The 15,845-nt window shown below is 36.2% G+C and overlaps 1 protein-coding gene across 1 annotated transcript in view; it reads right to left on the minus strand.

Moving 5' to 3' along the window:
* LOC118181269 (uncharacterized) overlaps positions 1-15,845 on the minus strand; it is a 42,109-nt gene that overhangs the window by 16,264 nt on the left and 10,000 nt on the right. Inside the window, exons 2-3 of the mRNA XM_035350356.2 lie at positions 9,027-9,239; positions 7,361-7,525 (exon numbers count right to left, since the gene is read on the minus strand). Of these exons, the coding sequence (XP_035206247.1) occupies positions 7,361-7,525; positions 9,027-9,239 (378 nt within the window). The remainder of the gene's footprint in view (positions 1-7,360; positions 7,526-9,026; positions 9,240-15,845) is intronic.

Consider the following 15,845-nt stretch of genomic DNA (forward strand, 5'->3'; position numbering starts at 1 on the left):
TATTAGTTTTCTATTTAAAATGTGTCGAAACGCTGGTTTGACAAGGACTTCAACTGCAGGAGACTTTAATACTTGCATTGTGAAAATATTACTATCTTTTAATTATTTTCAGAGAATAAAATCTTTTGAGAAGGAAGAATATTTAAACTGAGCAGCTCTTATATATATAAAAAAATTAAAATAACAGCAATGTAATATTTAAAAAAAAAGGTATTAGTAATTGTGTGACAAAAATTGCAAAATGAATTAATCACACATACAGGATAGATTAGTTTAATTTTGGTTATGTATTTTATATTGAAAAAATATTTTCTTTCGTGTAGAATAAATTATTTAAAATAAAGCATTTTGATGGTGTGTGATAGTTGAATGTAGCCATAGCGAATGAATTTTATTTCTTTTCCTGAAAGAAATAATTTTCATAGAAAAAGAAAATATAAAAAAGGGAAGAAATATAAAGAAAGAAATATTTTCTTTGTAATTTCTTGTTTAAAGAAATATTTTTCCAATAGTAACTGTAAATTACGGAAAAACAGTTTTAATGTAAGCATGGAAAAGAAAAAGAAAAAAAAAAAAAAAAAAAAACTTAGTTTGCTATTAGATTGTATTGCAAATTAATCATATTATAAATTTAAATGATTAAAATTGTTTATTTCTAAAAGGATCTGAAGTAAGCTTAATTCATTTACTCTTATCTATTTACCATTGCTTTCGTGGTATCCCATATCACTCTTTATTTCTTAGCTCTAAATTCCTGCGTTAACTTTCCCCTTAAAAAACGGGATTTTCCTTCACATAACACAGCAGCATATTCTGCTGCGTGTTGACCACAGAATGGCTTTCTCCGATACGTTGTGATGGCTGTCCATACCGGTTTTTTGAGTCAATATTGTTCGCTCAAGTTGTAGACAGATCCAGTGATCATAGAATACGCGTGAATACGTACGATCATAGAATGTCTCATTCTATTTTTTGACTTTCATACACAACTCTGACCACATTCGACAGGGAAAACTTATTTTTCAACTTACCTACGTATCTCCAGCGCGTAAGACTGTGCATCGGAAATTCTAAAGTTATGCTCAATTTAAAATTATTTTGCGATATTGCTCTTGAACTGAATTTTATAGTTTAAGTGCGAAGAACATGATATCTAATAAATAAAGGTAACACACAAAACGTTAAAAACAGACGCCCCTTTGGATGTTATTTAAAATCTAAAACCTTACAGATTTTTTTTTTTTTTTTCTTAAATTTCTTTTACACATTTTCTTCATCTGGAATGTATTGCTGCTTCTTGTCCATGAATCCAAGAAGATTTATTTTCCCAAAGAAAGACAAAAGATTTTTAAAGTAGGTATGAATTTAAAGAGCAAAAGTCGTAAGTTGTAATAATATTTTGTAAGTTGTTGAAAATAATAATGTTGTAAATAATAAAGTAGAATAATGTAGAAAATAATATTGTTGTAAATAATAAAATAATAAAGTTGTTGTAACATTTTGTAAGTGTGGTAAGTTGAAATAATATTCATCTGCTAGGTTACTGAGTGACTATGCAAAGGCAGACATTTATCTGTTAATTTCTTATTAGATTTAAGATAAAACTAAAGAAAAAATCATTTTAATAAAATGACCGCTTTTGCACGTTTTACGATAAAGTTATGTGTTCAGGCAAAGTAGTTTCAGGAGACAGTTAAAAAGGAAAATCGTTTCAAAATTTTTACAGAGTTACCTTTTTAGAACTTCAAATATTCTAATAGTTCCAACTTTCAAGTTTATTTAGTTTAACTTCAGTAACTGATTCGTAAAATTTATTAACACAACATTGATAAATTCCACGCATTTTAAAATTCGTTCTAAATTGCGTACAATTTTTCGTAGAAGCTACTGCGGTACTTTTATTGAAATAAAACTTTCTTTTACTATTTAGATACTGAATTTTTAACTGTTTAATTATTTAAATAAATAATATTATAGATTATAATTCCGTCTGTACATAAGACGAAACTAAAAACAACCAAAATTATTCCTAGGTCCTTCGATGGGTTAAATTCGATACTGATGCACAGGGGTGGGGGTTTAATACTATACAACATTTTCGCGTAGTCAGGATCCTTTTTTACATTTACGATGACACATTTTTGTTAGTTTATTTACAAAAATTTATTTTTATGTTTAATATGTATTTAAACGGAAATTCCCTTGATACAGCTTACGGCCGAGTGTACCAAAATTTTCGAATCAGGAAATAAGGAAAAGTCAATGAAATCCTCACCGGTACTCGAATTCTAGACCAGCGGTTCTCAACCTTTTGACACATTAAAGTACCATCTAAACAAAAATCTGATGTGTACACCACATGACTTCCTTGTACGGAATATTAAATTATACGCATTTTACTTACAATGCTATAAGACTTCCCTTTTTTACTTACAATGCTATATTTCTTCCCTTTTTTATATTTTCTTTTTCTATGAAAATTATTTCTTTCAGGAAAAGAAATAAAATTCATTCGCTATGGCTACATTCAACTATCACACACCATCAAAATGCTTTATTTTAAATAATTTATTCTACACGAAAGAAAATATTTTTTCAATATAAAATACATAACCAAAATTAAACTAATCTATCCTGTATGTGTGATTAATTCATTTTGCAATTTTTGTCACACAATTACTAATACCTTTTTTTTTAAATATTACATTGCTGTTATTTTAATTTTTTTATATATATAACAGCTGCTCAGTTTAAATATTCTTCCTTCTCAAAAGATTTTATTCTCTGAAAATAATTAAAAGATAGTAATATTTTCACAATGCAAGTACTAAAGTCTCCTGCAGTTGAGGTCCTTGTCAAACCAGCGTTTCGACACATTTTAAATAGAAAACTAATAATAATCAATATCTTTTTTACAATATAAAAATGAAAATGCTATGAACAGTATTTTTTTTTTTTTTTTAAGTTTGCAAAGAAACAATGATTTTTTAATACTGTAATAGGTTACAAAAGTACTATTCCATGAACAAACCCTCAGTCTTATAGCATTGTTACTTTATAGCATAATACAATAATAATGCAGTATAATTCTGCTAACAAGCCTACCAGTCGCCGAGCGGTAGAGTCGCTGAACGCAGGTAGTTTGGTCCGAGGTTCGAATCCCGCGAACGAGCTGGTCGGCGTTTTCGTGGGTTTCCCCATGTGTAATGTATATACGAGCCAGTTTCCCTTAGAAAGACCTCACTTAGAAACTAGTTTTAAAACATAATAAAATTACACACACACACAAAAAGAAAAAAAAAAAAAAAAAGAAGTCTGAAAGCCTTTAGATTTTTTATATTACTTCCAAAGGGCCATTTTTTTAACGTTTTGCGCGTTACCTTTATTTATTAAATATCATGTTTTTCACACTTAAACCATAAAATTCAATTCAACAGCAATATCATATAATTTATAAGAAGCATATCTTTAGAATTTCCGATACATAGTCTCGTGCGCTAGAGATGAAAATGTTTTTTTTTCCGTACAATGTTGCCATTGCTCGCTTTGAAATCGTCGGGTTTCTTAATTAAAAACTCATAAATGCTTTACAAAATATGAAATAGATAATAAAACAAATTCCCAGTTTCAAATTTGGGCCTCCAGATGCCTGTATTAGGATGGAGGATTACGTTATTCAGAATTTCATGGCTCTAGGTACCGTTGTTTTATCACAGTGCGAGAAACATTCATACATTCTGCAGATTCCTCATTATTTAATTTCTTTAAATATAATAGAGTGCGATAATACTTGGTGGCCACAATTTGAAAAGTGAAACGCCATTTATCGTGAAACGCCACAAAATGGCAAAACGAAATTAATAGGCCCTCTGGGCTAAAACTTACTTTTAAAAGTATCACACTAGTAGTAGTACAGCTACTGAGAAAAATATTATAAAGCTATTTTATAGTTTTTTTTTTTTTTTTTTTAATTTTAATTTTACAATAGTGTGAATTTCGCGTAATAATGAACGACATTCCTTTGTGTGTTCACGGTATTACTCGTAAGGTATTCAACTGCTAGATTTTAAAGTAAACGTAATTCTTGCTGCATATAAATCGTATAGAAGCTTATCGGATGTCTATATTTGTACTAAATGAAGAAGGTTTATGTGCTTGATAAACTTATTATCTTCTATATTTTTAAAGCATACAATTACAATTTATATCTATAATTTCAGGAATAGTATAACCTTTCTTTCAGTAGAAACTGCGTTCTTGCTTTCTGAATGTGGCTCCGAATACTCTCTCAGTTCGTCGCAAATTAAAATAACTATAAATTTTGGCTATCTGAAATACGCAATGAAAACATTTTTTGGCAGAGCAAAAGTATAAACATATTTTCTATAAATTCGCCACCGATTCAGAGATCTACGACAGTATTCTTCGTTTAAATATGAAAAAATCAGCGGCGAAAACACATACAAAGCCATTGTCTACTTAGTACGTCAACTGCACAACCCTGATTGACGACGCGGCAACACTTTTTCACGCACTTTCGACAACTTCCGTTTCGACAACGTAATATAGGATGTCGGGCAGACCTGTTTTTTACTAGCAGCGACATCTGGCGGCCGTCAACTTGCTATCGACTCTCGTAGCGTAGAATAACTTGAGAAGGAGGAAGAGCTATTACTGTTAGGGCTACTTCTTTTAACTTTTTAGGATAGACTTTTATAAGTTCTTCTTGCGAGAGCAGTCATATGTCTCTATTTTTCCAAAGGCCGTGTAGAAATCTTGCTTTCATTTTTTTATCTAAAGGCTTTTGGTTCTTTATTTTCATTTGCTTTGCTTTAACCTTATATTATCCAAAAATATGTCTCAAAATCTAATTCATCACTGGAAGAGGATGACAGAGACCCAGTTGCAATGTCTGCAGTTTGACTGTCCTGATTTCAATACTGCAATTGTTCTCAAAATAATTTCATTCTTCTTGAAAGTTCATAGAGTGCTTTCATCGCCTTCTTAATTTGTTCATCATCAAACAAAATTCAGTGCTTCGGATCTATGTATATTGAACCCAGCAAAATGTCATTGTCTAGCAAACTAGTTTCTCTTTTCTTCATTGAAGAAATCATTCTCCTCATTTCAGAAAGAACCAAACATCAGATTCTTCCATTCTCGCCTCTTCTCTGAATTCTTCAGATTGTAGCTTTTTTGTCGTTATATACGGCGTAGAAAGAAGAGTTTCCAATTCTGAAAGATCATTCCACAGTCTTTCTGTTAGTGAAACATTAGGATTATCTATCAGGTTCAATGTTCCGTCTTACTTTCTTTGGGAACATGCAAGAACCTGACTCGGAACAGAGAGTTTACTAAAGCTATGTTCAATAACTGTGGGAAGTAGACAGGATACACAAGAAGGGTATACAAAACCCTTTATTTTTCTCTCTTTACAATAATTTCCGTACTTCGGAATACAAAGACCCACTACTTGTGGTCTAAACGTAAGAATATGAAAATATAACTAAACTCTTAACTTTGAAATAATAAACGTGGAAGATTGGCCTTATATTAACAGGAAGCCGTATGTAGTACAGAGAACTGTTAGCACTACAATACGTTTAAAAAAATTATCAAGAGGATTAAACCTCTGGCCTGGAAGGCAACCAGCAACTGAGTAAAACTTCTAAGGTAAGCGGCCTGCTTCGATTAACTCCTTCCTCTCTCTCGCTTGCCAAAAAGCCACAACTTAAGTACTTGGCGTTCGCCAGACAAATTTTGCATAAATAAGTTAACGCTTTTAATTCTGGCCGGAAGTAGAAAATAAGAAGTGATAGTAAAGATTTAAAATAAAATAAACGTTAGTAAAACTTAAGATCCTTACATATCTACATCTTCTAAAAACGTTCTTAACTCTAACAACCTCTATATCATCAGATATGTACTTCTCCATCGCGTTGCTTGATCAATAATTGTTCCTTTTCCTGCTCGCTTCCTAAGAATGGCATCAATTTTGGGAGTTCTTGCTTCTATTACTGCTTACCTAAATTTACCAGTGACATTTGTAGCTAAATGGTGTAACTAAAGGAATCAGTTTAGTGACTAATGGAAAATATCACATTCATCCTCCTCCCTTATATTTATTTATCAATATGTCAATAAAATAGAAAATAACTATTTATTAATGTGTAAGGATTATGTTAATTTTATTAACAGTTAAATTTTAAGTTAAAGTTCCTTTCCTGTCAAATTCTTAACTTCAACTTACTACTTCCGGCCAGAACGTAGTTTTGGAAACTTGCTGAATATTTAATGAGGAAGAGCGGTATTTAAACCACAAAGTTACTGGAAGAGAGAATCAGAGTTTCTGATTTACGCGCGTCTGCCTTTTTGGCCACTCTCTCTCTCAAAGCTGTTATTACGCTCGGCCGTACTCAGGCACTTGTTGAGCTTCGTAGTCAAATAAGTTAAGGGGTCAACTCGATTTGAACCTTGATAGCTTCGGCTATACTTCTTTAGTTAATCTTAGTTTTAGTTTAATTCTTAGTCTTTTAAGTTCAAGTGCGGGCTTTGCTTGTACACTCCCAGACGGAGTTTTGTTAAATCTTATTGGAATAGTAAAGGGTTAGTTACCCTTCTATCTTGTTGTTTATTGTCACCGAACTCAAGCGATTATTCGCTATCAGTTCTTAGATTCTTCACTTCCAACATTAAGTTAGAATTCCAAAGTGAGGAACTCTACAAATGTATATAGTCCATAAATAAAAATAACTCAGTTTTTCATGAATGTTTTTTCAATTCACTTTAATTTCATTTCAAATTCAAACTGTCCAACAAAAACTAGAGTCGGAGTGGACCCGTTTTTAGCTTCTCCAGCTCCGATTCCTTTTACCCCAAAATCTGCCCGACTCCGATTCCGACTGCATGACTCCGACTCCGCAGCCCTGCAACTGATAACAGTAGGGCACAATGCTTTACAATCACACCGACAATTTGCGGTGGAACTTAAACTTTATTACAGAAATCAATTCAAATCTAAATAAAATAGTGCTGTATTAGCACATTAAGTTAGGACTAATTTAGGATGACTCAAGAAACCTAACAGGCGTGACAATGATTCGAAATGGCCGAGGGGCGTATTAGCGTAACAGCAAGATACGACCGTGCGCTGGCTAGAGAAAATAGGCTCTGAATAAACTCCAAGATTCATCCGTTTAAATGCACACTTCACTTAACTTTAAATTTACATCCTGGCGAGGAAATGCGAGGGGAAGTTGAGGAGTTCAGGAAGGATAACAACAATTTGAATAAAAGGTTACTTAACTAAAAGAAACCCTACAAGGTAAAGAATATTTTAAGAGGAAAGTAGACTACTTACTCTTTGGACAGTCCTCCTCTGGCACACACTTTCCGTCTTTGTCTCGAAGATAACCCTGCTTACAGTAACACTTGTAATCACACTGAATGACACGGCATCTGTAAGTACCGCAGGTCTCGCACAGGGGACCACATTCTCGAAATACCTCGTTTTCCCCGCACTCGGCTGTAAAGGCAAGATAGATATGAATTAACATCTTTCTCCCCACATTTACACTCATGTCCATTAATTAAGGATAATGCAAAATCAGGCAAAGGAAGAGTTAGAAGCAAAACAAATTTGACTTATTTGTAAAGCTTATTTATTAAACAAAAGGTAAAGAGCAAAAAAAGATGCTATATGTTTGATATTATTAAAAAAATTAGCGATTTTTTCTCCCTGGAGCAAATTACAAAAAAAAAACCTATTTACAAAAAACCAATATTACATGGTTGGTATGATTGTTAATACATTGTATGTCTCCCAGACGATGCAATGCAGTCCGTACAACGCCTAGGCATGCTGAACATCAAATTATCGATCTGATCTTGGGGTATATTACACCACTCAAAAAGCAATGCTCTCCGAAGTTCCGGTAGACATGTAGGAGGAGGTTGACGGGTTGCAACTCGTCGGCGAAGCATGTCCCACACGTGCTCTACTGGATTCAAGTCCGGTGAGAATGCTGGCCAGTCCATACGGGTGGTATCCTCCGATTGAAGGCATTCGCTTACGATGTGAGGACGGCCGTTGTCATCCATAAACACAAATTGTGCGCCCATGGTGCCCCGAAACAAACGTATATGTTGTTCCAGAATGACGTCCCGATAGATTTGGCTTGTCATGGTTCCAATTTGAACATGCAGGTCAGTTCTGGAACCCAGAATAATTCCACCCCAAACGAGCACTCCTGCACCACCGTAACGGTGTCGTTCAATGATGTTTTCTTGGTGGTAACGGGTACGTGGAGCTCTCCATATGAAAGTCCGGGGAGAATCAGACTGCAAGCTAATCCGGGACTCGTCGGAAAATATCACACAAGCCTACTGTTGTGGTGTCCACAATGCATACTCTCTACTCCCGGCTAACCGCAGGCGACAGTGAGTTGCAGTAATTGGAACGCATCTGACAGATCTACGAGCATATAGAGCAATCTGCCCTAAGCGTCTGTACACGGTCTGCCTTGAAATTGTCGTACCAGTGGCTGAAGAGAGCTGACGAGACCGGTCTGAGGCTCATCTGGTTACTTCCTGAAATTTGCATATGATTCTTGAAGATGTGTGATTTTACAGGTGATATATTTATTTTAGAGTTCGATTTCAGCGTGACTCCGAATTGTCCTTAATTTGTGGACATGAGTGTAGAAGGAATTACCTTTAAAAATGTGCGAAAATTCTAAGCCTGTTTTATCCTCTCCTGATTAAAATTGTTGTCAGAAATATGGCAATTTGGTTATTCTGTTTGTGATATTTAGGAAGACTTTAACTTTTTACTGCCTTGTACGAAGTATAGGAAGTATTGTAATCACGAAAAATTCCGGTTATCATATTTAAAAAAAAAAATAACCATTTCGACCATTGCTTTGGCATAATTGACTAAACAAACTAAATTAATTATTTCTACTGTTTTCTACCATTTAATCGCTCTAAAATATTTTGAGAAGATATTCAGAGGTATTTTTACTTACGTTTCGGGCAAAGGGAGACGGGCTGACAGGGTCCTCCTGGGGTGAGTCGAAAATAACGAGGTATGCAGTCGCAACCACCATCCGAACAGCTCTGAATGGCGCACCGCCCTCTCTCTTCGCAAGTAGAGCAGTTGGTGAGACAATGTCTATACATCTCATTCTCTGGGCAAGGAGGAGGAGATTCGAAATTCTTCAAAAAGGGCAGAAACAAAACTGTAAAATGGAGATAACACTTAATATGTGAATTTCTTACATCAAAGTTTTAGCTCTTTTAAAATGACATATCTGGATTTTAGGAACGAAAGTAACACTTTGGCCCCATTCATTTCTTTTTCTACTTAAGTCTTTACATTGCAATTTCAGAGACAGTAACTTCTAACAAATCGTTTGCTATTTTACCATTTGAAAGTCCGTGATGTAGTCTGAAAGAATTTATTCCAATTCTCGTATAATATCACTAAATGGCATGAAGTGTGATATAATACTGGGAAACATTAGTCATGATCTTTCGTTGATTGATACAATATAGTTTCGGTAATTTTTTGCATGTTTAGATATAGATGATTATTAAGTTGTAGGGCTAATTTGTGCTTAAGGATTGATAAGAATTTTCAAAAAGCATTGTCCAGAAGCTAAACTCAAAGTCACATAAATAATACGGGTCAAATGACAGATACCTAGTATTTCGGATGGACAAATACATGTTAAAGCATAAGAACATTAATAAAATAAACCATATATATATAAATTCACGGTGATAATAGGAAAGTTTGGCCTTGAAATACACTGGTGTGCAAAAATTAAGGACGAGACGGTTTTTTCAATATAACTTTGTACAAAAGCTTTCCAAATCAACGCATTTAATACCGTAAGATCCCCAATACGTAGTGACATGAGTAATGTAAGCAACACTTACTAAAAGAGAAATCAGAGGGATAAAAGGAAGCTTTATTGAAAAAGTAGCATGGAGCGCAATGCGACTGAAAGCCGAAACATTCCTGTGATGGAACACAATCCAGCAAGAAACATCCGGTCTTTAATAGGGGATATGATCTCCCCTGACTGCTAGGCAGGTTTCACAGCGTCTGCCCATGCTGAGAATGAGGGTGACAATGAGTTGTTGAGGCATTGCTTCCCATTCGTCTTGCAGCGCCAATCGAAGCTCCGGAATCGTTACTGGTGGTAAGGTACGAGCTGCCAAGCGTCTGCCTAGAAAATCCCATACATGCTCGATGGGATTGAGATCCGGAGATCGTGCCGGCCAATCCATACGTTCAATATCCTCACTCTCTAAGAGCATTGTCGTCCATGAAAAGAAACTGCGGACCCATAGCGCCTCTAAAAAGACGCACATATGGAAGAAGAATCTCGTTACAATAACGGGTCCCGTTGACTGAACCTGCGTCGAAGATGTGAAGGTCTGTACGACTACCAAGCATGATGCCTCCCCAAACGAGAACATCGCCACCTCCATACCTGTCCCTTTCAATGATGTTCGAGGGATGATTGCGGCTTCCCCGCTCTCTCCAGATGAGTATGCGATGAGAATGGCTACTCAGACTGAATCTGCTCTCATCTGTAAAGAGTACTCGTCCCCATTCATTGTCTCTCCAATTCCGGTGTTCCCGGCACCACAGAGAACGCCTTCTCCGATGGGCAGGCGTTAGAGGTACACACCGTACAGGGCGTCGTGGAAACAGACCACCACCGTGCAGTCTTCTGGCCACGGTAAAACGCGATATCGGTCGTCCAGTCGCCTGTGTCGTGTGTCTAGCGATTTCTCCCGCTGTCTGCCGCCTGTTTCTTCTGGTCTGTAAGGCAATATACCGATCATATGTGGGTGTCGTTCCTCGTGGATGACCACTACTAAACCCCCGGATAGCTGTTCCTGTAGTTTGAAATTGTCTCCAAAGTCGTGAAACGATGCTGTGAGCAATTCCGAACTCTGCAGCCACACTTGTCACACTGCGGCCTTCCTCCAACTTCCCAATGTTCGACCTCGGGTAAAAGCATCCAGATGTCGTCTAACAGATTGATTATTCGCCATTTCTCGCTGAGGCAGCAACTCGGTGTGATTTTAACTGCTATACGGCGTGCGATCTCTTTGCCAGAAATACTGATCTTACACCGACAACATGCTTTATACTACTCAGACACTCCCCCATTACGTCTACCTGCATATCTGCGCATGTGCTACCATACATCACCTTACTTAACCTCCTGATTGGTCTTTCTGTCCGCTCTGCCTCTTCGTTCAGCTGATATGCTAATTTTTCGACTTCGACCTTAATTTTTGCACACCAGTGTATTTAAGCGGCATTTTCTTTTTCGTTTTGAGATTTTGAATTATTATATATATCTATATATACATACATTTGATGGAGGACATACACACACACTAACAATGGATCATAAAGGTCTATATAGTGAGTAAAAAAGTAAGTATGATTGGATGCCGAGTGAAAGGAAATAAGACCCAGAATACTAGGACATAAAAATAAATATAATTTATTGTGCTTTGAAATCCAGAAGGATTTTAAAATGTTCAAGGAACCAAATGCTCATTTTGTGCTGAATACGTAAAAATGAAAAGAATGCAATTACCGTCTGTAAGCATTCTGGCGTAAGATGTTAGTATGGGATCGACCACCATCGAAAGCGATGCAGGATTCCATATGTCGTGACTTGCTTTGCACAACATTATCCAGCAGCTTTTGGGGTAATTTATCCGATTCCTCTGTCAGTGCACAGAATATGGCGTCTTTGTTTATTGGTGGGCATTGTCGATCAGCAAAACTCCTCCCCAAAGCATCCCAAACATTTTCATTGCTATTCCGATCTGGAGAACGTACGAGGGCATACCAAATGTTGAATATCCTCGCTGTCTAGACACTTCTAGCCGGAGACTGCTCGATGATATGTTGCGTTGTCGTCCATGAGAACAAATTTATCACCCACAGCACCACGGGACATACAAACATGATGCAGCAGAACACCACTAATATATCGTTGACCAGTCATAGTCCCAGCTGGAAGCACATAGAGCGACATACTGCCGTTGATTATGATGCCAGCCCATACCATGACACTACATGTAGGATATCGGTCTCTTTCCTGTATGTTTGCTGAGCTATATCCACATCCGGACTATTTCCGGATGTGGCGGTAGAGTATTACTCTCCTGCCACATCATTTGTCGTCCACAAGAAGATGACAAACTGAACCTACTTTCATATGAGAATAGTGAACAAACCCAGTTGTTTTCTCTCTAAGCGATACTAGCGACATCTTTGCAAACGGGCGAAACAGTGACGTCTAGGCAATGGAATGCACATAGCAGAACGGCTGTATTAGTCCTCCATGATGCAAATGTTTGCCTACAGGTTTTCGGAAGATTAGTTAATCTTCCAGTAGTAGCAGGTAACTGACTTACTAAACCAGCAGCTCGCACTTCAATCTTCACAAATAGTATGAGCTTTCTGAATGCGCTGAATTCCTTTCCTCCAAAACATCCGCACACGGCAGCACTTAGAGAGATCCTCTTGACGTTAGGCTTCTCCATCCCTTTAAAGATCAACTGGATAAAAGGACACTCCGGGCAGAAAGGCAACGAACGAGCTGATGAACTAGCTAAGACCGCAGCTCTCAAACCAGAAATTGACAAGGAAGTTCCGCTTTCCGAAGAAGTTGCAAAAAGGCTCCTCAAGACAGCATTCCAAGAGACATGGTCATCCCGATGGCAGGAAGAAGAGACAGGAAGATTTACTTACAACATCTTCCCAATACCTACACTCAAGAGGCTCAAATGCAAGCGACTCTTCCTCCAGGCCTGTACCAACCACGGGAAATTACCAGAGTATTACAGAGGATTCCTCAGACGGGACGTCTACTGTTCTTGCAGTTTTTGTGGGGAAGACGCAGACGCACTTCATTACCTGCTCTCCTACCTTCTGACAGAGTACCTTCGACAGCTGTTCTTTCCTTCCGACTCCATCACATATCCTGTGAATAGACTGTTCACGGACTATTACTGCAACAAAGGCATCTTAGAGGTAATGAAGCAAGTGAATGAAAAGAATTATATCCAAGAAACTGAAGGTTAATGTAAAATGTAGAAAGGCGGCCTAATCGTCAGATTGCTAGCAACGACTAGGATGACTTCCTAACCCTGTAATGCCATTAACTTAGTTTGGCGGAACAGGTTAAGGAAAGTGACCATACTTTATATGTACTCTATTGCCCGTAAAGAATAATATTATAATTATGAATTCCCATCTTTACTTATGTACTCAGAAATAAATGGTTCCTTTTAGAGGTTGTCATCTTAAGAACCTGGTCACGTAAAGGGTTTCGCTGTATGTACGCACGCACACACACAGATATAGTGTATATAGTCTGTAAAATAAACAAAAAAATAACTTTAAACCCCATAATCTTATTCTTAATAATGAAGTTTTCTAATTGATTTACATTAAATTTTATCACATATCATGCCCTATTTTATTTCAAGAAAAATTCAACCCACAACTTTGAATTGGTGACCGATTTAGTGGAAAATGCTTATGAAACCATTTCCAAACGCCGCATAAATACGCCTGACATGTGATCTTGAAAATTCTTAGCAGTAGAAGAGCAAGTGCCAAACTTTATGAAGTCACATATAGGGTGTCAATAATAGCCAATGATGTAATTCGCTAATAGCATACTATAATGAGAAAATGGGGAACCCCGTATTTGTTGGCAAATTTTCCAACTGCGGTCATTCTTCTTTTAACGGTTTCCTTTGCTTTATGAATGCGTAGTGTGTAATTTTCTGTTCCATCGCTATTTGAAAAGCCAGAACATGTGAGATAACAGGCATACGTTCCAAAAATATTGCACGCTATAATTCTATTAAACTATGCCGAGTATGCGACGATCGGATTTTCATTTTTATGACAAAATTGTGCAATGCCTAAACTCAAAATATACACGGCTGCTGTTATGAGAAAAAATGCAAATACACCTGTTTTCCTCTTTTATCTACGTCGCATCATCTCATCAAAATTGCTATTACATGTATATGAACACGTAAGATAATTCTTTAGTTTGTAATACTTTAGTTTTGCCTTCAAAATGTTTTTTAAATATATCCTATTTAGTTTGGTTATTTCTTATCTTTATTCTACAACAAATTCCTCGGAGAAAAAAAGTATTATACTCTTCAGAAGCATTTTGTATAAATATTTATTTCGACTCTCTGAAGGACGGTATTTCAAAATTAATTTACGTGCATAATTTCTGGATAAAGCAAATGATGTTTGTAATTATGGAATGCCTGATGGGTCTCTCGCGAGTTTAGATCTACATATTTGTAAGATGGTTTCTCCCTTTTTACCGCGTACCCTTCTGGTGTAATTGGAAGCACATCCGGCTGAGAGTCGATTGGTTCGCAGGCCGAAGCAGATACGAATCTAGGTGTTTTGTCGCTTGAGACAGAAAGATTTATCAGAGCCGCCCAACCAGGTTAGTGGCTAGCAACGCTGACTGCCGTATCGGAAAGCGGGTGTTCGAATCCTGAGAAGGTATGGATATTTGTAAATGTACAGTATCCGTTCGGCATGGGGCACTGTAAATATGCGGCGAGCTGGAACTCCTCTCGAGAGGTTGGTGGTAAGTCCCCAATTTATAGAGCACTTAGAGTCCCTTATAGACTAAGTTGCTCAATGCTCTTGCCAACGACAGGTGCAGTCTTGCACTTCTTGCAACGATGAATTTCTTGAGCTCGGCTCATAAACGATGAATTTTTTGTGTTACTATTAGACAAGTGAGATAAGTCACAACAACAGATTTATCAGAGCCCCAGTACAACGCAAGGAAAATAAGTACTCTCTAGTAATTTATCATGGAAATGATACATAACATCCTATCTCCTCCACCGAAAATAGAAACTTTTATAATTAAATCAGACATGTTAGATAACCAATACACTACGCATTACATCGGATATACGTACAATTTTATTAAAAGATTAAATTTATTAATCTTTTCATAAAATTAAGATTTATTAAATTAAAGATTTATTAAATAAAATTAAGATAAATTTAATAAGATTAATTTTATTAAAAGGTAAAAAAAAAAAATCTGTAAGCTTTCAGATTTTATATTACGTCCTAAGAGGCGTTTTTTTAACGTTTCGTGCCTTAATTAAATATCATGTTCTTCGTACATAAACCATAAAATTCAATTCAACAGCAGTATCGCATAAAAGAGCATATTTTTAGAATTTCTAGTACACAGTCTGGCACCCTGGAAATAATTTTTTTTTTTTTTTCATACAGTGTTGCCACTGCTTGCTTCGAAATCGTGTAGATTCTTAGTGAAAAATTCATAAATGCTCTACAAAATATGAAATAGATAATAAAACAAATTCAAATTTGGCCTTCCGGAAGTCCATATTCGGGTGGAGACGTTCGTTACGTAAAATTGCAGGCTCTAGCTACTTTTGTTTTATCACAATGTGAGAAACATACGCATATTTATGCAGATTCTTCAGTATTTAATTTTTAAATATAATACGGGGCTATAATATTTGGTGGCAGCACTTTAAAAAGTGATTCGCCGTTTATAGCGAATCAACACAAAATGCCAAAACGAAATGAATAGCCCTTCTGGGCTATTAATTTCCCTTCTGGGCTAATAAGCTTTTGTTTAAATTATTCATTGTGTTTATAGCTATAGGAAAACGTAACTAAAATTTCGCATATTTACTGTTTGTAAATGGCAATACAGTGTAGTGAAGCGATTTTTTTCAAAAAATTTAATTTAGAAATTTTTTCT

The sequence above is a fragment of the Stegodyphus dumicola genome, chromosome 12 (genome assembly GCF_044657685.1).
Source record: "Stegodyphus dumicola isolate Sdum_Otavi_A_Nest chromosome 12, ASM4465768v1".
NCBI classification, from domain to species: domain Eukaryota; kingdom Metazoa; phylum Arthropoda; class Arachnida; order Araneae; family Eresidae; genus Stegodyphus; species Stegodyphus dumicola.